The 27,352-nt window shown below is 40.7% G+C and overlaps 1 protein-coding gene across 1 annotated transcript in view; it reads right to left on the bottom strand.

The window, feature by feature from the left end:
* Positions 1-3,688: 3,688 nt before the first annotated feature.
* Positions 3,689-27,352, bottom strand: part of FAF2 (Fas associated factor family member 2) — a 59,882-nt gene continuing 36,218 nt past the window's right edge. The window contains exons 3-11 of the mRNA XM_079915438.1: positions 22,217-22,351; positions 20,479-20,555; positions 17,989-18,127; positions 16,288-16,373; positions 16,094-16,185; positions 14,296-14,473; positions 13,154-13,325; positions 12,378-12,521; positions 3,689-7,313 (exon numbers count right to left, since the gene is read on the bottom strand). Coding sequence (XP_079771564.1) covers positions 7,131-7,313; positions 12,378-12,521; positions 13,154-13,325; positions 14,296-14,473; positions 16,094-16,185; positions 16,288-16,373; positions 17,989-18,127; positions 20,479-20,555; positions 22,217-22,351 — 1,206 coding nt within the window. The 3' untranslated portion in view covers positions 3,689-7,130. The remainder of the gene's footprint in view (positions 7,314-12,377; positions 12,522-13,153; positions 13,326-14,295; positions 14,474-16,093; positions 16,186-16,287; positions 16,374-17,988; positions 18,128-20,478; positions 20,556-22,216; positions 22,352-27,352) is intronic.

The following is a 27,352-nucleotide window of genomic DNA, read 5'->3' as shown; positions in this document are numbered from 1 at the left end:
AGCCCATCATTAGACTCTTTCCGTCCCCAGGCCGCTCCTGATCCACGACTCTCATCATGTCACTTGTCTTGCCTGCCATCTTGCCCCCTCCCATCCAGTCTCCCCATGGTGAGAGAATCAGCTTTCTAAAACCCCAATCCCTTGTTTAAAGCCCCTCAATGGCCTGCAGGATAAAGTGTGAATTCTTTAACCTCGTTTACATATTCTGACCCCCAACCTGTGGGAATGGAAACAAGGCGACACTTACTCTGTGTCAAATATCAGCTGGGTGACTTCTACATTCTGAAAGGTCTTGTAAGAGGCCAATGAAAATGGTAATTAAGAGATCACAGGTGGGACTTCCCTGGTGGTGCAGTGGTTAAGAATCTGCCTGCCAATGCAGGGGACACGGGTTCGAGCCCTGGTCCGGGAAGATCCCACATGCCGCAGAGCAACTAAGCCCGTGCGCCACATCTACTGAGCTTGTGTCTAGAGCCCGCGTGCCACAACTACTGAAGCCTGTGCTCCACAAGAGAAGCCACCGCAATGAGAAGCCCGTGCACCGCAACAAAGAGTAGCCCCCGCTCACGTAACTAGAGAAAGCCCGCGCGTAGCACCAAGGACCCAACACAGCCAAAAATAAACAAATAAAACAAATTTTAAAAATACATTATTAAAAAAAAAAAGAGGTCACAGGTGACCATAAGAGACAGTCAGTGGAGATGAAAGTATAATTAACAGGAGGTTAAGAAAGAAGTGGAGGCTGGTTGTGCAACCTATCTTGGCAGGGAAGGAGACAGGGTGGTGACTTGTGGGTAAAGCAACATTAAGATTTTGTAAGGGAGGAGATGCCAAACAGTTTTTGGTGGAAGATAAAGAGATCCAAGCAATTGGAAAGGGGATAGTTTTTGGTAAAGATCTGGCGATCATGACACAGATGGGAGACTGAGCACACACTGCTGATAGGAGTATAAATAACTTTTCTGCACCACAATTTGGAGATAACACAAACATTTTAAAAAGTAAAAATTTCCATTCCTTTTAGTAGTCCTTTTGACTACTAAAAATTTTTTTTCCTGAGAAAATAAACATGGATGTGCATATTTAGCTACAGGGATGTTTATCAATCTATTAGATAATCTATTAGATAAAAGCAAACAAAAAGGTTAACAACCTAAATGTCACAATAGGCTTTTGATCAATTTATGGTACAGCTATTCAGTGAAATGCTGCATAGCCATTAAAAACGATATAGAAGAATGTGTGAAATAGAGATAATACAGTATTTACAATATTATCCCATTTCTGTATTAAAAATGTTTTTATATGCAATGAAAAGTCTGGGAAGATATACACCACAGTATTAACAGCAGACATCTCTGGACAGTGTGGTATAATACATTTTTTTGTTTCTTTGAACTTCCTAAAATTTCATCATGAAAACAACTTATAAAATCACACACACATACATAGGGAGTCCATTTATACCAAGTTTAAGAACAGGCAAAACTTCTATGGTGAAAGAAGTCAGAATAGATGGTTATGTCTGAGAGGCTATTGATTGGGAAGGTGCACAAGGGAACTTTCTGGGGTAATGTGGTGTTCTGCATCTTAGTTTTGGTGTATACTTAGGTAAAATTTTATCAAGCTGTGGATTTAACAGTTGGACATTTTACTGGGTGTAAATTATATCTCTTTTAAAAGAAAATACACCCACAAGACAGAAGAGAAACAGGAAGCAGGTGACATCACAGAACAATTTTGAGGTGAAAAAGGAAGATGAGGAAGTTCTGTGACAAGACCTCAGTTTTCTCAGGAAGTAAGATGTTGCAGTGGGTTTAGAGTGAGGAGGATGCAGGTGGGCTTGGATTTGAGAAAGGGGGACACAGTGAAGCAGTGCCTATGGTGTAGAAATGCATAGGGTTTCCTAGAGCTGGATCAAAGGAGTGGGCACCAACCCCCAGGGCTCTTCAACTCACTGTGATACATACTAGGATTCTGCAGCTGAAGGAGCAAGAGGAAAGAAATCAAACGGTTGAGTTTACTTTGGGAATTGTGACAGTCAGTACTGGCTTGTAGTGGAGAGAGGCGTGAAGCCAAGATGACATCAGAAGGGAGACTGAAATGAGGGTGAAGGGACAGGAGGGCTTTGAGAGGAGAGTAAGGACAGTGGAGTTGGGTGGTAACAGCTGTGGTGAGAGGGACTGGTTCTGAAGTCCTGAGGGTGAAGTAGTTCTGAGTGAAGGCCACACTCAAAGCAGGGGACTGCTGGCAAAGGAGGGAGGGAAGTGACCACTCATCTAAGTGTCCATCTACCCAATGCCAGGCACTCACAGGTATCAGCTCATTTAAATGGCACCTGGAGGGGATTCCCTGGTGGTCCACTGGTTAGGACTTGGCACTTTCACTGCCGGGGGCTGGGGCACTAAGATCCTGAAAGCCACTCAGTGCGGCCAAAACGAATTTAAAAAAAACCCAACCCCCCAAAAATGGCACCCGGACTTTTGCAAGGAATGTACTGCCATGAGGTTTATATAGGAGGAAACTTGCCCTAGATCAATCCGTAAGCAGCAGTTTCAAATCCAGATTTGACCCCAAAGCCACATCCCACCATACTCAGCTGCCACACAAGGCAAATCAGCAGAAGAACTGGAATTTTAGGGAATCCAAATATGTAGATGTGAGTCATTGAGGTTGCTGGTGGAAACTATCAGTTGCCAACATCTGGAGAATGGCCAGTAGCAACCAGAACAGGATAAAGTAGTCCAAGCAGATGGCATGTACTTTGGGAGTTTGCCCTGGAGGACAGTGCATCAAAGTGGCAGAAGAGGCAAGAGGAAGGGACTCTGGTGGCTCGGGGCTTGTGGCTCCATCAAGGTAAAAGCACACGTGGAGTTCCAACTGCAATGATGGAAGTGTGTCAAGAAAAAAGTGTCAGGCACTATTTGCCCATAAGCAAAGCCTCAACCCCTCCCCTTTTCCTCTCCTTCCTTAATCCATATGGGGTGAATTGCTAGCAGTGGGCAAACTACAAACTGGCAAACAGTAATAGGAGCTTTTACCCAACACTAATTATGTGCCAGGCTATCTGCAGCAGCAATTCACAGAATCTTCATGGAAATGGTACAGTTGGCCCTATTTTACTGATGATGAAACTGAAGCCTAGAGTTGAGGTTAGTTGGCCAGAATCACAGCCCCAGTCAGGATTTGAGACCAGGTGTATCTGGCATCAGAGTCTGCATCTTCCTTGACTCTATTAATCGATGGCAAAATTTTTATATGTAAGCTTCACAATTGCGAAGTATTCATTTTTAGTGGATTCTGACCTAAGGTGAATAAACTCTTCTTGAAAACTTACTAGACGAAGACATTCTAGTTTACACTTAAGATGTGCATTCAAAAAAATTATATACACACACACACACGCATACCCACCTACATACCTTTGGATAAGCAACAGGGCAGACTCTGAAGATGACAAGAATCCATACTCACAGAAATGAGTTCTTTGCCCAGGACAGACAGTGGGAAAGAGAAAGGCAAAGAATTGAGGCTTAAGTTTCCTCTCAAATGAAAATACGAGCAAAAATACCTAGGAGCATAGTTCCAATAGTCCAGAATCTGTTAGATCCAAAGTGACTCTTCTCTAGCCACTGATTTGCAAGGACACGGGCCTGTTCTGGCAGGAGAAACGACATGCCTTAAAAAACTGAGTTCTTAATGCCAGAAAATACACCTTCAAAATACACTTCCTTAGAGAAAGGGGAACAAATATTGAATGACACCTGTGTCAGGTGCTTCATATACATTTTAAGTTTTTTTTCCATTTATTTAATCTTTTAATCTACAAGCCTATCCTGAGGCAGATGATGTTAACTTTTCAGTTGGGGAAACTAAAGCTCATGGAAGCTAAAAAACTTGTCTGAGGTCATAAGGCTGACAAATGACAGAGCCCCAACTTGAACCCAGATCTGCCAGCTCCTTCTACTAAAGCACACTGCCTGAGCTGCCATTTTCCACAAGAACACATTGTAGAAGGTCTATTTTAACTCCTTGCTTCTTGGCAATGTTCCCTCTGTTCCCTCTCCTGGTGTTTTCCAACCTTGCCTTCAGACAGAGAAACATCTACCAGATCTCCCCTAGACAGAAAGACCCACAACTTGTTAGGAAATTTTTGTTATAAAACATTTAATGTTAACCTACAATACAATGTAAACTTTTATGAAAAAAATTTAAAGTACACTAGATTTCTTCAGTAAATTATCACGTAACTATTCAGGTGCAGTACAAGTTGGGGCACTGCATCCTTTGTGGATGGATTTCCTGTTGCTGCATCCCTCACAAGTCCTAAAAAAAACCAGTTGTAAAGTGGAGCTCCTTGTTCAAGCACCAGATAATACACTCCTGATTTTGCATTCTGGGGGTTATCACTCCTTCCCACAGTCATTTTCTGTAACTTTTTCCTTGGCCTTGGCACCATTAGCAATTTTCATGACAGCTCAGTTGAAGATTCTAGGTTCTTTTTATTTTTTTCTAAAAGAAATATTCTCCATTGGCCATCTCTTATCCAAACATCATAGTGAAAACAAGCAAGGAGAAAGAAGTATTTGCTGCAGGAAATCCTGCAGAAGTGAAAGAAAAGACTGAGGCTGCAGAAATTCGACTGACTTCAATTAGGTATCTTTGCTTGGTCAGTTCCTATGGAAATTCAGCTGAATCTACAACTTTAGTCTTGGGAGTACAAAACAAAACTGGAAACAAGTGTTTTTGTTTAGTTGATGACTTGCCATTTGGAAACAACAGCTGAAATAATTAGGAGGTGATTTGGAAAGAAGAGCAAATGCTTGCAGATCACCGGCTTCTCAGTATTTTCTCACTTGCAGGTCCCATCAAGTTCCCAGAGGTCTTTGGGAGTAACATACAGATTGTCCGGGCGTTGACAAAATGTGCATCTTTCATGGAGGAGAGGAGATGGCACCTAGGCAGCAGGTCTAGGTCAGCATGAAGACAGGAAGCGAGACTGAGTAAAGCAGGGCTGTTTCAACGCTAGGAAGACTTTAATACTCTGGCATCTGACCTTCTTCACTGGACAAGTTATCAAAAGGCAAGAGGCGTAAAGTGCACATCATAGAATAATATGCAGATTGAATTATTAAGAAAATATTTACAACTTCCCAAAGTGGTGTGGAAAAGATACTTGGTACACCCAGCCTGGTGAAGGTCCTTAATACCCTCCTATGCGGGGAAACAGCTCTGCATTCCAGACAGGGAGGGTGGCTCCGAGTTAAGTGGAAAAATTCATCTTTGCATGGTTGTCAGCAGGAAGTAGACTTCACGTAAGGTAGAGTGGAGAACAGTTTATCCTTAGTCACTCCAGATACATTTTATGACAACAGTCGGAAAGCGATTTCCCACTCATCTGGACTTGGGACAGCAGGAAACAAAGTGAAAGAAAAACAGGGAGCCAGGAGCAGAATTAAAGTTTCCTGGAGATGGTACTGCAAACACCTGTGCCAAGGCAACTGGGAAATTCTCAGGCTCCCCAGGTGATACCCATGGGGCTCCTCACCCTGCCCCTTGGTGTTTACCCCAAACACTAAGGGTGGCAGAGAAGAGCAGTCACATCACTGCTACTTAAAAGAATGGTCCTTAGCTTTTAGCTAAGCAAGAGAAAGCCTTTGGAGGCTGCAAGTCTAGCAAGTTATGCTTTATGTTGACATGAACCCTGGCCTCACAGCATGCTAGGGAACTGCAATAACTTCAGTAACTTCAGTAGGTTGCAGCGTTACAAGTTCTGCAAGTCTAGCTACAGAACACTTTGGAATACTTGTCAGCTCACGCTGACATCTGTGAATACATGGCCTGACCCCTATACTCATTACCATAAACTCAACCACAGATGAGACATCAGAGGGAAAAACCCCTACTGCTTCAACACAGCAATAGAGGGAGAGGATAAAACTGCCCCCAGCAGGTGGCTACACCAAAAACTGAAATGTGCCTTCCGACACTTTACACAGGCTGAGTTCTGTCTTGGCTCCCTTCAAGGCCTCCGGTTCTTTCAACCCTTAAAACACCACCACCACCACCACATTCCCAGTGAGACAGGCGGGGTATTCTCACATGGTTCTGCTGGTTCCACCACAGACCCTGCTTGTCCTCTGGAAAGGCACCAAGCTTGGCAATTCAGGAAAGCTCAAGGCTGGGCAGGAATAGCATGCACATGTCAGAACACATATCCTTTGTTCAGATCCCATAATGACCACCTGGTCCAGATTCCAAGGAAAAGCTGCAGTTGTACGTATAGGTTAGTCTACACGGAGTTCATACCATGTATATGGGTGTATCTGTACATACACAGCCTTTGTAGAGCTACAAACCCAGATTTCCTCCCATTGTACCAAGTGGGATGCATAGGTGGCAAGAAAGGACAGCAAGAGTTGGACCAAAAAGAACCTCTCTGGGAACGTGAGAGGGACAATGGCAGAAATAAGCACAAACCAGCCTGGGACACCTTTATTACACTCTTGTGGGCTAAGGAGCCCAGGGCAAGAACTCATGGGTTTAAGAAATGGCTCTTTATCAAATGATGTTAAGGAAAAAAAATACATCTATGTCAGCCTCATTCCTTTGGTCATTACAAAGCAACAACAACAAAAAAATTAAAGTTATTCATAAATTGTGGGAAGTTCAAGGAACATCTCTGCTCTGTGCCTTCCCTTCTCTCTCTTCTCCAGAGGTGGAAGAAGCAAGTCCTCAGGAGATGCTGCAGTAGCTGGTTGTTGGAGGTTTTTTCACTTTTATTTTCTATAAAAGCAAGAATGAATGAGATCTAGTGGGAATGTCCCCTTCCCCATTTGGGACAATGGCTGGGTTGGAGGTGAAGAGTCTCCTTTCACTGGAAGGTGTGGTGCAGAGGCAGTAGGGAAGGGTGGGTTTGCCAGCAGGAACGTTCACTGCTAACCTCGAGTGCACACACAGGTGGTGACTTTTGCAGGCAGCATGGTTTCTGATCCTTCCTGAGGATGCAGCAGTCTTTTAAAAAAAATATTGTATTATAATAATAATAATATGAATTTCTCTCTCTTATTTTTTTGTTTTTTTCCATTTCTTTTAGGGATTGGGGTTGAAAAGGAGAGGAAGAAAAAGTGTCATTCGTCTGTTAGGTCCTGAACAAAGAGAACTTCTGTGTGGCTGAGTCCGGCCTCCTGCAGCGTGGGGGGGTTGGGCCACTCCTCTGAAGGGGTGCAGGGCAGCACCCTCCGGGGAAAATTGGCTTCAATCTGAAACTTTTCAGGGCTTTCTTTCAAGGAGAATAAGAAGTCGTGGATTACCTGCAGAAAAAGAAGGTAATTTTCTATTACCTATAGAAAAAGAAGGGCAGTGAGAAAAAGACAAAGACAGACACACACACAACCATGAAATCAAATATACCCCAGCTCTCCCCAGGGTAACTTGGAGATATGAAGTAATCACATTAGACTGAAATTCCATTTCAAAGTTGATCAATTTCAAAGAGCAAACATGTCGGGCAGCTCTTTTAAGAGATTTATTACATAGCCCAATGCTAGTCCTACTCTGAATTGACCCATCTGTTTCTTTTTTGAAAACGTGTCTGATATAAAGTTAAACATTTTTAACTTACAAATAACCAAGAGTTACAGAAAAGTTGGAAGCACAGGTACAGAATTTTTTCTTTGAACCAGTTGAAAGTGAGCTACCAACTGAATGTCCCATCACCCCAGAATACTTGTGTATATCTTTTTTTTTCGGTAGGCGGGCCTCTCACTGCTGTGGCCTCTCCCGTTGCGGAGTACAGGCTCCGGACGCGCAGGCTCAGCGGCCATGGCTCACGGGCCCAGCCGCTCCGCGGCATGTGGGATCCTCCCGGACGGGGGCACGAACCCGTGTCCCCTGCATCGGCAGGCGGACTCTCAACCACCGCACCACCAGGGAAGCCCTCTTGTGTATATCTTACAAACAGGGCAATCACCTTCATAATACAACCCTCAAAATCAGGAAACTTAACTGATACATTACTACTGTAATATAATAATGTACATTAAATTTTTATTCAGGCCCCATTCAAGTCTTGGCAGTTGCCTTTTTTTTTTTTTTTTTTTTTTGGCAGTTGCCTTTTATAGCAAAAGGATCCAGTTTTAAATTGTATGTTGCATTTAGTAGTTGTCACATCTCCTAAGTCTGCTCCTTTTAGCCTGGAACAAATACTCAGGATTTCCTTGACTTTCATGACCTTGACACTCCTAAAGATTACTGGTCAGTTACTTTGTCTCTCAATTGGTTTATCTGACGTTTACTTTTTTTTTTTAAATTTATTTATTTTATATTTATTTTTGGCTGTGTTGGGTCTTCGTTTCTGTGTGAGGGCTTTCTCCAGTTGCGGAAAGCGGGGGCCACTCTTCATCGCGGTGCGCAGGCCTCTCACTGTCGCGGTCTCTCCCGTTGCGGAGCACAGGCTCCAGACGCGCAGGCTCAGTAGTTGTGGCTCATGGGCCTAGCCGCTCCACAGCATGTGGGATCTTCCCGGACTGGGACATGAACCCTTGTCCCCTGCATTGGCAGGCGGATTCTTAACCACTTACTCTTGATTAGATTCCAGTTATGCATCTTTGACAGGAGTATTACAGAAATGATGCTGTGCTCTACTCAATGCATCCTATTCAGGTGGAGTACAATTTCATTTTGCTCCATTACCTATGATGTCCACTGTGACCACTTGATTAAGATGGTGCCTGCCAGGCCTCTCCACTCTAAGTTAGTCTTTTCTCCTTTGTTATTAACAAGTATTTTGTGGGGGGGTACTCTGAGACTACGGAGACATTTGGCTCTTCAAACTTTCTTCAATTTATTTATTTATATTAATATAGAGCCATGCTTTCCTATTTTATTCAATAGGTTCTAATGTTCAAACTGTTTCAGATGGAGTCCGAGGAGCCCAGTCAAGCTGGCCTCCACGTCTTTCTGACATGTCTCCATCATTTTTTGAATAATTCCTTGCTTTGTGGTACAAGGTGTTCCAGGCTAATCTTGTATTTTCCCTGTCCCAGTCCTGGAATCAGCCATTTCTCCAAGGAACCGTGATTCTTCTTAATGGACAATGCTATTTAAAAACCACGATCTAGGGAATTCCCTGGAGGTCCAGTGTTTAGGATTCCATGCTTCCACTGCAGGGAGCATGGGTTCGATCCCTGGTCGGGGAACTAAGACCTTGCATGCTGTGTGGTGCGGCCAAAAACGAAAAAACAGAAAATAAATAAATAACAACAACGACCTAGGTGCTAGGTATGTTCATTGCTATTGGGGTGCTGATGTTCCCAAGCACTCTCTGTGGAGAAAGCCAGACAATGTGTACATACATATATGCATCTATATCTCTATTTCCCCCTGTATACTGAGAGCCATGAGTTGATTCCCCTCTCCTCATGTATACCCTCCTTACCTGGTTCTGGATTTAACACCCACCCCATCTCCAGGCCACTTGGGCTCTGACTTCTCTGCACTGGGTGCTCTCACATATGCACACCTCCTTCACTTGATCGAGATCTGACACCTTCCACGTAGACCTCTCTTCTGTGAGAAAGCCCTCTTCACCCTGGTCTGGCTCTGGCAAGGTACAGGTAAATTCTTATTTTCCCCTGTCTCTTAACGCCACACATTAAGAACAGGCACCCTGGATCTGATCTATGGTCCTCTTTATCTCAAATTCTGTTTTTAACAAGACTCTAAGGGATGTGCAGTGAAGGGCACTGCTAACCTCTTTCAGGTCCATCCCAAAGATCAGGAGCACCCCATTCAAGTTACCCTTACTTTTTTGAGGGTATCTATTTCTATTTCCTTTTTGTTCCACCTCTCATAAGTTTATTTCCCTCTGCCTGAAGAGGCTATTGCTACAAATCCATTTAAGGAGTAAATTCATTTTCCTTTCACCTAATCCATTCATGATTTTACAAAATTCTCATATTTTGGTCCATCAACCTTAATCACTTTCAGCTCCTTTCTCTGTCTTTGCAATTTCCATTAACATTCATTCTCCTTTTCTTTTCTTGAGATGCATCAGTTAGACTTGCACCAAGTATTCTTGGTATGAACCCAACAGGGTTTTACAAAAGGGCAAAATATCTTGCTTCCTTTTCAGTCACTGCTTGACAATACTCAACACTGATACAACACTGACATTTTCTGTTTATCATTGGCAATGCACCAATACCATCAGGAAACAGATGAAATCACCTCTACAGGTCCCTTTTGGTTCATAATGGATAGAAAAATGATTTCTGGGCTGAGTATAATTTGGTTTCTCTCTTACATGCATTCATTCAGGAGAAAGTCAGCTGCCACTTTTCTGCTCACTCTTGAAGGCTAGAGATTTTTCTACAGTTTACCCTTTTTTATCCTAGCTTTTAACACCTGTCAAGAGCTGAGCATCATACACAAACTGAGCATTTTGCTGAACATTCACTCATTGAGAGTATTTATAAATGGTAGAGCTCACAGAAGATCACACAAACTCCGCAGGAGCACTAAAAAACTGTAACTCACTATTCAGTTACGTTATTAACTCTATAAATGTTAAATGAAAGGCCAGCACTGCCAATACACCTCTCCTCTTACACTTCTTTCTTTCCCATCTGATCCTTGTCCCCATTTACGAATTATTTCTCTCCATCTGAAGTTTTTTTCTTCTTTAAAAAATAACTTGTAGTGTAAACATATTTAAAAAGCCTAGAAGGATTAAATATTTAATAAATGGGTTGGTTCCCCTTTGGCTAAAAGTCTATTCTATTCCACAATTCTAACAGATTTTCCTCCAAAACTCTCAAGAGAGGAAATTTTGGTTAGGCTTTTCATATACAAAATGATAATTAGAGTTTGGGGAGTAAAAGCTCCGTAAGCGCTTGGGCATACTACAGAGAAACTGTCAGTGAACATGGCTGCAAGCTAATACCCACACAGAAAACAGTAGTTAGGAAACACATCAAGGAAGGGGAATGAACATTTAGAAATCATCTACTACATGCTAGGTCCTGTGTGAGGCTCATTCATGTTATTCCCAACTAAAACATCCAAAGTTAGAGATGTGAGCACCTTCTCCCATATAAATCAATGTATAAATGAGAGATAAACAAATAAAACGAGGAAGCTATTGCTTCTCTCTCACTAGGATGCCTCACAACGTTTTACTCTGAATTAGCTCTTTGAATCGTCTTACATTCCTTACTGGCCAGTAAGCTCCATGAATTCCAGAACCACGCTTTACTCACCTGCATAACCCCTAGGGTGCCTAGCACAGTGCCTGACATACCTTCAGTTTAATGTTATCAGAGGACAGGTTATATTTCCATTTTACATGCAGGATATATCTGAGGCCCTATAAGAGACTCTGTAACTTGTCCAATGTTTTCCAGTTAAACAGGAGAAGTAATGAATGTGCTACCCAGCCTCACCTGACTACAGAGCATCCACATTTCTATTATGCAGTTTATTCTTGATTATTTCAAATGATCAGGGAAATGGCAGCATCTATTATAGTTGTAAACTTGGAAAGGCAACTTACCAACGCTCAATATAAACAGGAACTTCCTTCTGATAATAAACACCAAAAACAATAGCGTTTGAATGCTTACTATGAGCCAGGCACAATGTCGAGCACTTTACATATGAACTTAATCCTAACAATCCTATTAGAGAGTGACTATTATACCCATTTTAAAGATAAAGAAACTGAGGCTTACAGATTAAGTAAACTGACCAAGGAAACACACCTATTAACACTGGAACAATGAGAATTTGATCTTCATTCTGTGAGACTCTGAGAGTCTCTGCTTGTAACTACATCCCTATGGAATGACAAACACTATTTACCTATGGACACCAGATACCCAAGGTAGCCCTACTAAGTGGGGCTTCTAATGGGCTGAGTAGAAAGAAAGGGTGACAACTGCATGCAAGCTGTGCATGCACTTATATTCAGTTATGTAATTCCAGTCCTTCCAGGGCAGCGGGGATAGAGCTTTTTCTACACAGCAAGGGGTTCTGGTGGGATTCTAAAGCCAATGCGAGTCGAGCAGCTTGGAAGAGCCTCCCACCTCCAACATACAAGTCTTTTGTGGGACTTCTTGGTAAGCTATCTTTTCTTCTTAGCAGAGCTCAAACATGATAAAATGAAACCTTAATAACTGCTTTGAGTTGGCAGCTAGACCTGAAGGAACCTACAATAATTCAGTGCACTCTTCTCTCTGCCCCACCTCCTTCCTCCCCTGTTCATCAGAGCAGCAGATACAGCAATAACACTCTTGAGAGTCTTTAAAAGTTTCCATATCTACAGCCCACACAGCCCAGACTTTACATACACTTCACACAACTTAGGCAGTCCTTACTGTTAGAGACTGTGAAAAGTGGAATCGTCTTTCTACTCGAGAATCATTGGGTAATTTGAAAATGATTTTGACACTTTCAGGGTCATCAGGGGAAGGCTCCGGGGGCAGGCACTCCAACTTCCTTTCCTTCTCCTCTTGTAAATTCTGTAGAGACACAAAGCAAAGGTGAGGCTATGGCTCCAATCAGGGAACAAGGAAACAAGAAACACAATCACAACATGTAGGTTTACTAGGCAGTCAGATGAAAAATTAATGACCAGTATCAGAAGAAAACTTCTTGGCAAGGGTCAGAAACACCCTAATTCAAATTATATTTATTTGATTACACACTATTGCATCACATGTATTATTTATTGACTATGTTAAGGTATGTAACTGTTAGAAAAAAGGGAATGACTAAAAGACCCTGGCTATAATCAAGCGGCAATATGCAATGAAACAAGATGATGAATAAAATGTCAGATGAGCTAAACACTGGTACTAAGAATGAATGCTTAAAATCTACTGCTGTGAATTAGCATATTGAACTGCTTATTATCTATTTATACTTACTTTTCATGGAACAGAGCTTTTCTGCCTAACTTTTACTTACTCTTGTATTTGTTTTAATAAACTTTTTAAACAATTAAAAAATACTTTTTGTGAAAATGTAGTAAATATTAAAATGGCATGGAGAATTTAAATCACTCACAATCCTATCATCTAGTTTTTTCTCTCACACTTGAGAAAAGACCAGTTTGAGAGTCACCAGAAGTAAATAAAGACAGGCTCCTTACCCGCCGCCGTCTCTCCTCTGCCAACTTCTGCTGCTGCACCTCTTCCTCCTTCCGCCGCTTCCGCTCCCGCTCCTCCCGCTTCTTTCTCTCTTTCTCCTGGTCAGCCCGGAGAGAGGCCAGGTAGGCCTCATCCTGTTGTTGTCTCAGCACCTGGGTCTGGTTTCGTTCTTCCCTGTGGACAGATCAAAAGCATAGAGGGAAAAAATAAATCTCACAAAGCTCTGTGTTTTCTTATATTGAAATTTTTTAGGGGGTTAAAAAGGTTGACAATCTTGGCAGATGACAGTTAATACTACCATAAGGGATTCAGATTCTCATGCAGAATCTGAATGAGCCATCTCTTTTCTTACTTTAATTTGGCAGAAAAAGAAATGGCAAGCTTTTCCCTCTCTTTTTAACTTTCCATGTAAAACTATCCTTTCCCCCCAATCCTAACAGAAGTAACACAATATTATTGCCATAAAATGATCAGTGGGATCATATTTTATAGGTAAATACCTTTCTGGGTTACAACATTTTTGTGTATGTTGCTTTCATAAAACCAAAAAACCACATACACACATTTTAGAAGATGTGAAAAATAAAGAAACATCTTATTCAGAGTTCTACTAATTAAAGAGAAAACACTGTAACATTTTGGGATATTTCTTTTTCTCTCCAAAAAATTGTGTATGTACGTAGGAGTGTGTGTGTCTGTGTCTATAAAATTAAAAGAAAATACCCCAGAATGTTAAAAGTGGTGGTAGGATTATGAGTGATTTAAAATTTCTTCTGTGCTTTTCTATGTTTCCTGAATTTTCTACATTAATTAATGTACATTACTTATGTGATGGGGGAGGAGTTATAACCAAGTTATAAGCATTCCTCATTTTTTACATTTAAGTTCTTTATATCATGCTCAGCTATTTTAAATGACACAATTTACATTCCTGAGCATAGAGTCCTGTCTTTATTTTGAATCACATCTCCAAGAAAAGATGATCTGATGGAGTTATTTAGGTAAAAATATATAAATATTTTAACACTAAATGGACAAGGCTTTTAAAGTTGCCTAACAGAGAAGAAGTCAGGATTTGTGGAGCCCCAGGTAAGGCACCCAAGTCTACAGCTCGTCTCAGTTCCAGAGAGGAACTCCCCTGTACCTCTCTAGGCGTTCTGACACCAGGTAAGTCTGGTTTGCATCCATGATAAATGTCAGCTGGTTAATGAGGTCATCAGGCTGAATGAGGCCTTCTAGCCGTCCTACCACAGTCATTCTCCGATCCTTCAACATAATCATGGCCAGGAATGGATAGGTGTTTTCTCTTAAAGCCTGTGAGACTGACAGAAAGAAGACCCAAAAGATCAAGGGCAGGACTTAGGGATAAAACAGATTAATTCTTAGACTTTACACAACAAGCAAGAGAGAACTGCTTTGGTCTCAGTTGGGAAAGAAGGGAGGTGTCATTTATTCCCTGCCTACCTTTTTCCCTCCTAGTTTCTCAATCTTTTTGCTGTTGTTGTTATATACTTGTGTCCCTATTCCCAGGTAATTTGATTAGAGTAGGACAGGCTTTTCTGGTGGGGTGTGGTTGTCATGATGATGCTAGGGCAGGCTGCAGAGTTCAAGAACAATGTCTATTTGATGGAGCGAAAAGGCTCTACAAAGACTCTGGCTACTGCTCAGCATAATTTCCCCCTGTGTCGAAGGGGACAAGGCTGCAAGTCTCAAGTTTATGTTACTGGTGAGGATCTCCACCATCATCTTCCTTGTCTTTTGTTCCTCTCATCCAATCCCTTCCTTATCCCCTTTTCCTATGTCCTACCTGCCCCCACCCACTAAAAAAGGGCTAGCTTTTCTGTTCTGAAGGAGTTTAGAAAGTTGGTCTTCCAAATAACCAAGATTTTACAATTACAGAGCTTTACCTGTTTTACCTTATGATTTGAAAGAAGAGATTTTAAGCTTCTGTTAAAAATATTCTTAGTCTCCTTCTATCTATCACTCCTCACACCCAAAGCCGTAAGAGAATGGCAAAACATATACTGCAGGAACTTATCAGATGTTTAAAAACCAATTAGGAATAACAATTCGGATTCCAGGATGTAGACAAAACATCTGCTGCATCTTTGGTTCTCAGGATTTAGCACAGCACCTGGTATGCTAGTATATATTCAAAAGTTGCTGAATAGAAGTAGCTGCAAAGTAACTACATTTTCCTTCACTAGATGCCTTTATATCTTATACTGACTTCTAAAGATATTTACCTCCAGTTAAGAGTTAGTTATAGTCAGCAAAGATCTGAGCTTTCTGAATCCCTATCAGCACTCAGGGTACTCAAACTCATTGTGCAAGAAGCTCTGTTAAAATTGCTGATGACAAGAATAAACTCTTCAGTAAAAAGCTCATTAAGATTAAAGGCAAGCTGCTGGCCAGGACTGGGTTTTTTTTTTTTTTTTTTTTTTTTTGCAGTACGCGGGCCTCTCACTGTTGTGGCCTCTCCCGTTACGGAACACAGGCTCCGGACGCGCAAGCTCAGCGGCCATGGCTCACGGGCCCAGCCGCTCTGCGGCATGTGGGATCTTCCCGGACTGGGGCACGAACCCGTGTCCCCTGCATCAGCAGGCGGACTCTCAACCACTGCGCCACCAGGGAAGCCCCAGGACTGGGTATTTTTAAAAATAAAACAGGCTCTGGCAATTGTTAACTGTAATGAATGGGCTAGAGCCTGACAGACCTGAGCTTGCTCCAAAACTTGCTAACTGTATGATCCTGGGCCAGTGGCTTAAACTCTCTGAGCTTGTTTCCTAAACCATAAAGTGGAGGTAATACAACCCCCATCTCTCAGGACTGCTGAGAGGATCGGTCAGCCACAGAATACTCATGCAATAAATGGCATGTCCTTCCAGATTATTCCAAAGATATCTCAACAATCTCAATGAGGCAAAAGAAACACGACTTACCCCTGTATCCCTCAGGTTTGTTTGTGGAGCATGCCCAGAAGAGCATCCTAGTGTTTATTAGTGAAATAACTTCAGGAGCACAGAGTGTGGTGCTGTGGAGAGGGATGAAGAGGACATGAGAAGAACTTGCTTACTACAAATTATCAGTAGATAAGATCAGAAAAGAGGGAAAAAAAAAAAATCAATCCACTTACCGACAGAACTCATCAGAGTCCTGGTGATCATCTCCATGAAGATAAACCAAAAGAAAGCGAAGCTCCCGTTTGGCATCATTAAGTGCCTGTGAGAAACAAAAGATCACAAATTATGATGATGACTGTGCCTCAAACTTTTAGTTAGGCTAAGGGTCCTAATGGATACAGCTACGTATTTAGGAACAAAAGAAGAAATGAGGGAAGGTGAGCAAGAAAACCAGAAAATTCCTGGGTTCCTACCTTCATAACCCTGGCATTTCTCTCCCTACAAAAAGTCCATGCTAACAAGCTTCAATGAAAAAGTTTTTAGTGTTGTTAGGATTTAAATTCTATCAGGCACATAAGAGTAGGCAGGCTGACAAAAAAAGGCCCCCTTCCCACCCAATCACAGAAAAGTCATCTGTTCCCACAATCTAAAGGAAGATGTAAACAGGAAAATCTGACCTGAAAAGGGAGATGAGAGTTTTGCCACTTTACAGCTACAACATAAAAAATACTGCGAAGATAAGCCTGATCCAAGGCCACATACCAAGCAGGGATGAGGGACTGAGGGACCCAAGGGCATTTTAAAGAGCATGGGGTTTAAAAGATCTTCAAAGACAAGGCTAGTGTCCCAGATTTCTGTGTATGCTTTTGCATTTGCAGAATCCCAAGTACATTACAATTTAATTAAGATTTCCTGAATGACCATTGGTGGTCTACCTTCAGGATTACAGCAAAGAGGGTGTATGAGAGGTGCCCATCTCATTCATGTCTGTATCTCTAGCACTGAGCACAATGCATGGCATATAGTACGTGCTTAATGCTCATTGAGTGGGGTGGGAGCAGCCAGTGGGAAAAAGCAGATGTGGGAGAATCACAGAAGGAAGCAAGAGTAAGCATTTTTCTCTTTCTCCAGATAGATCCAGGAATCCTGGAGGCTGCAGAACCACCCTCAGGCATAAGGTGTTACTTCTACATTTTTCTCTGGTAAACTAGAGATATGCCCAACACCCATAGAACTCCTAATTTTTGCTCCCTGAGAGGTAACAACAGTCGAATGTCTGCGTGGCTTGGGTTGAATGAGATGTGTTGCTTTGAGTCTATGGTCTATCCCCTTATTCAATTCTGCGAGGGATACAAGACTTAGGTTTTGCCTATAAGGAGGAGCTTGCAGTCTGATACAGGAGATAAGACATTAACACAAACAACTATAAAATAAGGAAGAATGTGAAATTGCTATAACGTTTAAAAAAAAAGAAAACCACTATGAAAGTACAAAAGGAAAGACTACTATTTTAGATTGCAAGTAGGCAGGGTAGGGCGCAACAATTAGGAAAGGGTACAAGAGGGGAGTGACATGAGCTGGTGAAGGATGGGCAAGATTCCAATTAGCAAAAATGTGAGGAAGGCATTCTAGATAGAGGAAACAGTAAATCAAAAGCAAAGGCACAGAGGTGGGAAAGTACAGAGTATGTTAAGGGAATGGTCAGCTGGAACCTAGGGTATAGGGAAACAAGTTATGCAGGAAAGACCTCAAAAGGAGGTTGGGATTAGATCAAGGAGGGCCCAGCTAAAGGGCTTGGTCTCTTTTTGTGTAAGCAATAAAAAGCTATTTAAAGTTTCTGAATCAAAGAATGACATGATCAGTGCTAAGCTATGCTTTCCTTTGAGGATAGAATCATATCAAAAATTGGCATCTATATGGTTTGTGGCACTGACCTGGCTGTACGTTCCCTGGTAGAAGACAGGGTGTGCCCTCCCATATTTCTCTTCAAAAGAGTGCATAAATGAAACAATGTCCCCAACGGGGTCAGTGACCCGGCTGCGAGGGTCAGGCCGTATAAAACGAAGAGCAAACCTGGGGAGGAAGGAATAAATATCACATGAATCGGCTTACTGTAGTGCATATGGAGTGGGCCAGTTTGTAAAGATTCCTATAGCAGAGCCATGGGCATGGCAGCAAAGGGAGGTGAACGGTCTGTGAGTGGACCATCAAACCTGAGAGTACAGGCTAGCTCAAAAGCCACAAAGCAGCAAGTGTTACACCACTGTCTGCTTAAGAAGAATGCAAATTACTAGAATTATAAATTCCAACACTGGCCTAAACAAATCTTGAGTGCTTTTTGCAGAAAAATTTAGGGCTATAAGAATTGGGAAAGGAAGACGCAATATCCAAAAAGATCACAGGTCAGGCTGTGTCCCCAGACTCTCCATAACGGCACTGTCTAAAACAGCAGCCACGAGCCACATGTGGCTATCTAAATTACCAAGAAAATTAATTTAATTAAATACAATTTTAAAAATTCACTTCCTCACTCACACCAGCCACATTTCAAGTGCTCAACAGCCACATGTGGCTAGTGGCTTCCACACTAGACACTGCAGATATAGAACATTTCCATCATCACAGAAAGTTCTATTAGTGCTATTCTAGAACAGAGCTGTATCTCTTTCTGGTTCTTCTACTTGCCTCTCCCTTTCCTTTCTGTTCTCCTGGGATTTTGAATTATGAGTCCACATTCCCAAACTATTCAAATTATGGACAAGAACTTCAAATCCAAACTTGCAGTCATGACTGACTTGCTCTTCAACGGGGCAAGTAAATTCTGCTCAGTGATTTATGGTTGATAGCATCCATGGAGGAAGTTATAAAATGGATCTAGACAACACTGGCAGAGTTGGAGACCTGGCAGTTACTGTAAGGTTAAAGACGGTACCACACATCTGTTTCTAAAGAGCCCATCTTATCACATTTGTATAGTACCAGTTATTTATCCTCTGGGTTTCCATAAAAGGCAAAGGAGCAGGGGCTTGATAAGTCAATGTGCTATGTAACATTAAATAAGTTACTTGGATGATACAGTCGGATTAAAATTAGTAACACATGCCATGCATATTTTTTCCCAAAGAAAGCAAACAATATTCATATACTTAAAGAAATATCAGCATAGAAAAGCTGACTAAACTATGATACCTTCCTTACCAAATATCGAGCCAATTCCTTATCCCCTTAACAAATTCCCCATATAAACATGATTTCACTTGGAATTTCTCCTGAGTAATCAAATCAAACTCATTGACACAAACATTCCAGAGCAAATTAAAAACAAAAGTAAGAAGCTGTGTATGTGAGGGAGTGATTAGAAATCCTTAAGAAGATTAATGTTTTGATAACTTTCTCTGAAGTCAAGTATTTTAGGATTATCTTATTACTCTTTAAGTTTTCAAATTTTGATGAATGGATAAAGGTTTTAATTTTTTTATTTCTCATTACAATATATTCCAATGGCCAACACAATTTAGGACAATCAGCTTTTTAAAAAAAATAGAGATATCAACTAAGACTTCATTATGATTTTAAAGGTTTTTACATGCCCATTCTTAGGTATTGTCTGATCCTCTGCAGCTGCTGGGTCCTTACCTTCAGGCTCTGCTCCCTAGAGCAAGGCAAAGATTAGCCCATATTTAGAGGAAGGTATAGAATGCCCTGTATGCAAGGTTCCATCTGTTGGCATGGATGCCCATAAAACATTTTAGTTCTCCATGAAGTCTAGGTGTGGGTTCATCTACTACTGAGTTCCAGACCAGACACCCCAAGTCTGATGTGCCAGAAACTTGGGCCCCTTGACATTTTCCAGCCTTTCTGTAGCTTCCTGTGCTGAGCTCTCCAAATGGTACATGAAGGAATTAAGAAGAAAGGTGAAAGTGTGAAGCAAGGGGGAACACATATGGAAGGGTTCCAGTGCCAGCAACCTATGGGTTGCCAGGACAGAGGAAAATGTACAGAAGGTGTGTCTAGAATGGTGAAATTGTTATAGGAGGAATCTAGAAGAAAGTAGGTCATCTCAGAGCAAAAGAATTTGTTGGAATTATGAGTTGTAAAATGATTTAGGGTAAAAGTTACAAGGAGTGTGAAGCTAGTAAAGATAACAGAGGTTGGAAAGGAAAGGGTGTGAAGATTAACTAGGGAACGTAGGGGGACAAACATGTGGGATAGGGAGGCAGATTTATTTGTGAAAATGATAACATCTGTTGTTATGTCTGAAAAACCGAAAATATTTTCATGCTATATGAATACTTCAGGAAAAGTATTCAATCTGATGACAAACTGGCAGCCAAAATTGATAGAGCATAAACCTTATTCTGGTCTATGTTTCAGCTCCAACGTCTACCTTGTTACTACTAACACATACATACAAAGGTACATACCTAAATATATCAAGTATTGTATAATAGGTAAACCGGAATGGAAGCATTATCAAGTAATAACCCCATCCAAGCAGCCCCTGAAATTCCAAAAACAAAGTTAGATATCATTCTCTCAATCCCTAATACCTTAATTGCTAGTTAAGATTTACATTCTTTTTTGTCCTTTTCTTGTAATTTCTCCCTCTGCAAAACAAGGTTCCCTTTTCCTGGCCCACCTCATCCTTCTTAAAAACCAACTACCTTTGACCTCACTTCATCTAATACTATTATATTTTTCTTTTATACAATAATTTTTGTATTAAATTTGCTTGAACACTTATTCTGCAGCTACTTACATACATTAGCTGTCAAATTCAGTTGCAAGTTTTCCTCTCTAAATCATAAATATTCATTCTTTCCTTTTTAGACTTAATATATTAAAATGTGGTATATAGAAATAACAAGAAAGATAACCACTACTGCTACCTTGAACATTTGTATATAAATGACAAATAATTATATTAACCACAATTATAAATCTCCAAACAGCTGCTAATCTTGGTAATACTCTTAATTATTATTTTAACAGTGTTGATTACTGCTGCTCTTATTATTAATTAGCAAATATATAAGGCTCTATAGCTTACAAAACATTTCTTACACGGTATATTGTGTTAGTCTGAGACCCTCTGTGTCCATGGCCAGGGAGCTCTAGAGCTCTGGAGCCCCATTAGTGGACATTAGGGTCCCAAACACATTCAAGCCCAAAACAACTGGAGAAACATTGGACACATACAGAACTACTCCTTTTTTTTTTAATTTAAAAAAGAAAAAAGTTTTCTTTTTCTTTTTTTTTTTTTTTGGCCACACCACACGGCTTGCAGGATCTTAGTTCCTTGACCAGGGATTGGACCTGGGCCCTCAGCACTGAAAATGGAGTCCTAACCACTGGACCGCCAGGGAATTCCCTAGAACTACTCCTTGAATCATATAATTGCTCTAGGAATCTGTGCTGTTCTACTTCAGAATACCCCAAAACATCTACTTAGAAACTATTTTTAAAACATTATCAAGTACTCCACAAAAAGGAGTGATGGAGTAAATTCTAAATCCAATTATAAGAGGTGAGTGTAACTCCAAGAATAAGAAACTCCAAAAAGTTCTCTGGAGTGTTCACTATCAGTATACACACCTGACTTCCCTAATTTGACTGAATAATTTGAAGAGGGAAGAATGCCTCTTTATTCATCTCTAGATCCCCAACAGCAAAATATCAAGGACCTTGGAACACTCTTAAGTGCTTGCTGAATTTAACTGAACCACCTCCTCGCTGCTAGCCCTTCAAGACTAATTTCTCCCACAGAGATTACAAGTACTTCCCTAGAAGTAGCTTAAAATTAAGTAAAATGAAGCAACAAAGAATTCAGTAAACACTCTAACTTAAGAGTGGAAGATCTATTAAACACATAGCAAACATTTTTAGACATGTAAATACATGTAGATGAAGTGCTATAAACAAGGCACAGAAAACTCTTCAAATAACTGGCATGGAAACAGGAAAAAAAAGGATACTTTCATTGGTTCATTAAGGAATAAAGGAAAAATGATAAACCCAATAAACCTACCAAGGAGCTAGGTCAAGCTAACAGCTTTATATTCTGAATATTCCTTTTGTTCCTATCATACAGAGATCAACATAACCAAGTGAAAGAACTTTTAAAATAAAAAAGGGAGAAATTCCAGCTATGAAATAACTTGCCCTTGGTTGTGGTCTTGAAACAACATAGCTGTAGATCCTGTGGTCGGCTGTATTAACTTGCAAGGGTCGGGATGGTGGTGGGTTGAAAACACTTGGTACACCCTCTTGCTCGTTCAATCTGTCCTGTACAGCAGCCTGAGAAGAAAAGAGTAGCAAGAACTTCAGTGATGCTCAAATCAACCTAGAAGAGATGAGACAACCATTGCTGGTGTTTCAAAATAGGTCACCAGGGAGTATATAATTATGAACCTTTCTTTAACTTGCTATGGTGGGAGGCAATGTGTGGTGATGGCTCCAGAATTCATACACAGTAGAGGAGTACTAGGAACTTGTCTGGAAGCTCACTGCTTTTATTAAGATGGTATGTGTTATTTAGGGTGGCTGGGATACAAGGTGCTTCACTGTACAAGCGTAAGGAAAACCATCCACAGAGAACACAGCAAAGCAGACTGTGTCCCCAGAGCTGTGCAATGGAGCAATCCTGATGGTTGGTGTTTGATGGAAGGCTTGGCTTTGGAGCAGAGAAACTTAGGTCTGAATCCTAGCTCCAGCACTCAGAAGAATTGCTTGGATTCTGTGCCTCAGTTTTTCATGTGCAAAATGAAGAAACAATACTTCTCAGGGTTAATTTGAAAAATTAATGAGGTGACCATACACAAAGATTCTAATATAATTCCTGGCAGACAGACGATCTTCAGTTAAAAAGTCTCATTCCTTTCCTAACTCTGCCCCTGAAAATGGATATTTGTCCCACTGTAGTAAAAAAATTTGGCCTTACACAAGAGGAGGTCTGATCTCTGCCTTCGACTTCTGGAGATAATCTATGTCACACCTGATAAGAGTATCTTTGCTATGGGAACCTAGGGTAGGGCTGACCACCCTAGAAAGACCAACCATTTAATTTAGGCTGGGGATTTTGGGTAATGCAGTATCAGTCAACCTAGAGACTGAGTTCAATTACATAGGCAACCAATCAAATCAATCATGCCTATGTAATGAAGCCCCAGTGAAAACTCTGGACACTGAAGCTGAGGTGAGCTTCCCTGGTTGGTAATACTTCATGCATATTGTCACACACTTGTGCCAGGAGTGTAACATGTCCCGATTCCATGAGGAGTGTAACATGTCCCGATTCCATGAGAGAAGTAAGGAATCTTTGTGTTTGGAACTCAAGACTCTGCACTAAGTGTCTCTTTCATTAGCTGATTTTAATCTGTATCCTTTCCCTGTAATACACTGTAACCATGAGTTATAATACCTTTCGGTGAGCTCTTCTAGTGAATTATCAAACCTGAAGGTGGTTTTAGGAACACCTTGAACTTGCAGTTGCTGTCAGAAGTGAGGGTAGGGACTTCCCTGCTGGCATAGTAGTTAAGATTCCGCCTGCCAGTGCAGGGGACACAGGTTCAAGCCCTGGTCCGGGAAGATCCCACATGCCACGGAGTAACTAAGCCCATGCGCCACAACTACTGAGCCTGCACTCTAGAGCCCGCGAGCCACAACTACTGAGCCCATGTGCCACAACTACTGAAGTCCGTGCGCCTAGAGCCCATGCTCCGCAACTAGAGAAGCCACCGCAATGAGAAGCCTGCGCACCACAACAAAAGAGTAGCCCCCTCTCAACACAACTAGAGAAAGCCCACGGGCAGCAATGAAGACCCAACGCAGCCATAAATGAATGAATAAATAAAATTAATTAATTAATTTAAAAAAAAGTGAGGGTGGTCTTTTGGAGGACTTGTGTGTCCTCCAACCTTGACAGTTGGCTTTAAACTTTGCCATATGGCTAACTTCATGTAGTCCTGTAGGTTTCATGTTTTCAAATATTAAGACACAATTCAATGGGGAAAGAATAGTCTTTCAACAAATGAGGCTGAGACAACTGGATATTCACATGCAAAATAATGAAGCTGACCCCCTAAATCACACTATATACAAAAACTAACTCAAAATACATCAAAGACTTAAATATAAGAGCTGAAATTATAAAACTCCAAAGAAAACACAGGTGAAAATCTTGTGACCTTGGATTAGGCAATGGTTTCTTAGATAAGACACTAAAAGCACAAGCAATAAGAGAAAAAAATAGATAACTGGACTTCATCACAACTGAAAACTTTTGTGCATCAAAGGACACTAACATAGAGTCAAAAGACAACCCCACAGAATGGGAGAAAATATTTACAAATCATATATCTGATAAGGGTCATCTAGTATCTACAGTATATATAAAGAACTTTTACAACTCATCATTGAAAAGACAAACAATCCAATTTAAAAATGGGCAAAGGATTTGAATAGACATCTCTCCAAAGGAGATAAACAAATGACCAAGAAATATATAAAAAGATGTACTACATTATTAGCTATCAGAAAAATGCATATCAAAATCACAAGATACTACTTCATAACCACTAGAATGACTGTAATATAATAAAAGACAGATGTTACAAGTTATAGGTGAGGATGTGGAAAAATTGGAACCATCATATACCATTGCTGGGAGTGTAAAATAGTGTAGCCTCTTTGGAAGCAGTCTGGCAGTTCTTCAAAAGGTTAAACATAGTTATCATATGATTCAGCAATTCCACTCCGAGATATATACCCAAGAGAAATGAAAACATATGTCCACACAAAAACTTGTACACTAATATCCACTGCAACATTAATGACAAGAACTGAAAGGGGAAACAATCCAAATGTTTATCAACTGATGAATGGATAAAGATATTGTGGTAGATTCATACAAGGAATATTATTTGATAATAAAAAATAAAGTATTGATACACGTTGTGACATGGATAAATCTTGAAAACGTTATGCTAAGTGAAATAAGCCAGACACGAAAAGACAAATATTGTCTGATTCCACTTATATGCGTATCTAGAATAGTCAAATTTTATAGTGACAGAAAGAGTTGCGGTTACCAGAGGTTGGGTGGAGACAGTAATGGGAAGTAATTGTTTAATGCGTATAGAGTTTCAGTTTGGGACGATGAAAAAGTTCTAAAGATGGATAGTGGTGGGACTTCCCTGGTGGCGCAGTGGTTAAGAATCTGCCTGCCAATGCAGGGGACATTCAATCCCTGGTCCGGGAAGATCCCACATGCCACGGAGCAACTAAATCCCTGTGCCACAGCTACTGAGCCCGCGCACCACAACTACTGAAGTCCGCACGCCTAGAGCCTGTGCTCCACAACGAGAAGCCACCACAATGAGAAGCACGCACACCACAACGAAGGGTAGCCCCTGCTCACCACAACTAGAGAAAGTCCACGCGCAGCAACAAAGACCCAATGTAGCCAAAAATAAATTAAAAAAAAAAAGATGGATAGTGGTAACTGTTGAACAACAATGTAAATGTAATTAAATTAATGCCACTAAATTGTAATGCCACTTAAAAATGGTTAAAATGGTAAACTACATACCTGGGTGAAGCCAGATTTTCTTCACATACTTCAACTAAAACTACGTATCACAAAAGATTACAAGCAGGAGTGAATATGAAAATCCAGCTGTTTTCTATTAAGCCAGACAAAAAAGTCTGCAAACATTAATGTTAACATGTAATGAGTTTATTTATTTATTATTATTTAAAAAAAATTTTTGGCATTTGGTCTTCGTTGCTGCGCGAGACTTTCACTAGTTGCGGCGAGCGGGGGCTACTCTTCATTGCAGTATGCGGGCTTCTCATTGCGGTGGCTTCTCTTGTTGCAGAGCACGGGCTCTAGAGCACGGGCTCAGCAGTTGTGGAGCACAGGCTTAGTTGCTCCGCGGCATGTGGGATCCTCCAGACCAGAGATCAAACCGATGTCCCCTGCACTGCCAGGCGGATTCTTAACCACTGCGCCACCAGGGAAGTCCCGAGTTTATTATTTTTAAAGTGAATTAATAAACAGAACAATTTCAGTTTTAATTTGTCATATGGTAATAGATATCAATAGATACAGTCCATATAAATAGAAGCTCTTTGGAGAAAAATATACATATTTTTAGACAGGCACAAAAATATCTGGGAAAAAAGCAAAAGAAATTGTTAATATTGCTATGTTGGGTGTGTAGGACTGAGAAACAGTGGTAGGCAAATGATCTGAGCAGGATTTTTTTCATATTTAATCTTAGGCTTTGTTTGAACTTCATGTTGCTGCAAATGGCATTATTTCATTCTTTTTTATGGCTGAGTAGTATCCCATTGTATATATACACGACATCTTCTTTATCCATTTATCTGTCAATGGACATTTAGGTTGTTTCTTGGCTATTGTGAATAGTGCTGCTTATGAACACAGGGGTGCATGCATCTTTCTGAATTATAGTTTTATCTGGATATGGACCCAGGAATGGGATTGCTAGATCGCACAGTAATTCTATTTTTAGTTTTCTGAGGAACCTCCACATTGTTTTCCACAGTGACTGCACATTGTTTTCCACAGTGACTGCACCAACTTACATTCCCACCAACAGTGTAGGAGGTTCCCTTTTCTCCACACCCTCTCCAGCATTTGTTTTTTGTAGATTTTTTAATGATAGCCATTCTGACCGGTGTAAGATAGTACCTCATTGCAGTTTTGATTTGCATTTCTCTAATAATTAGTGATGTTGAGCATCTTTTCATGTGCCTATTGGCCACCATCTGTATGTCTTCAAATGACAGTTATCTTTATGTATTATTTTTATGAGTTACTAAAAGTGAAAAAATGTAAATATAGCATAATCCCATTTGTGTAACAAGAAAATTATATTTAAACCTATATAGCCATATAAACGAACAAAAATAGTCTGAAAGGATATACACTAAAATTTAACACTAGCTATCCATGAAATGATGGGATTAAGGGTGAGCATTTTCTTCTTAACACTGGAATTCTTTTCCTGTGTGGGTGCATGGGTATTTTTGCAACAAGTTTTTAATATTTCTATACGTCATTTCATGTTAAAGCATGGCTGACATTATACCAGATTAGTTGTAAAACAATAAATAAATAAAGCAGGGGCAGCAATAGTAATAAACCAAATTAGAATTTAAAGTAAAAAGCATCATCTGATATTAACAAAGGATATGTTATTACAAGAAAGTTCTAATGGCCACGGGTCTTCATGCATCAAATAAAATAGTCAAACTATATAAAAGTTAGAA

Source organism: Stenella coeruleoalba (assembly GCF_951394435.1).
Source record: "Stenella coeruleoalba genome assembly, chromosome: 3".
In the NCBI taxonomy this organism is placed as follows: Eukaryota; Metazoa; Chordata; class Mammalia; order Artiodactyla; family Delphinidae; genus Stenella; species Stenella coeruleoalba.
Note: the sequence above shows the minus strand (reverse complement) of the source record. Positions and strands in the feature narration are given on the sequence as shown.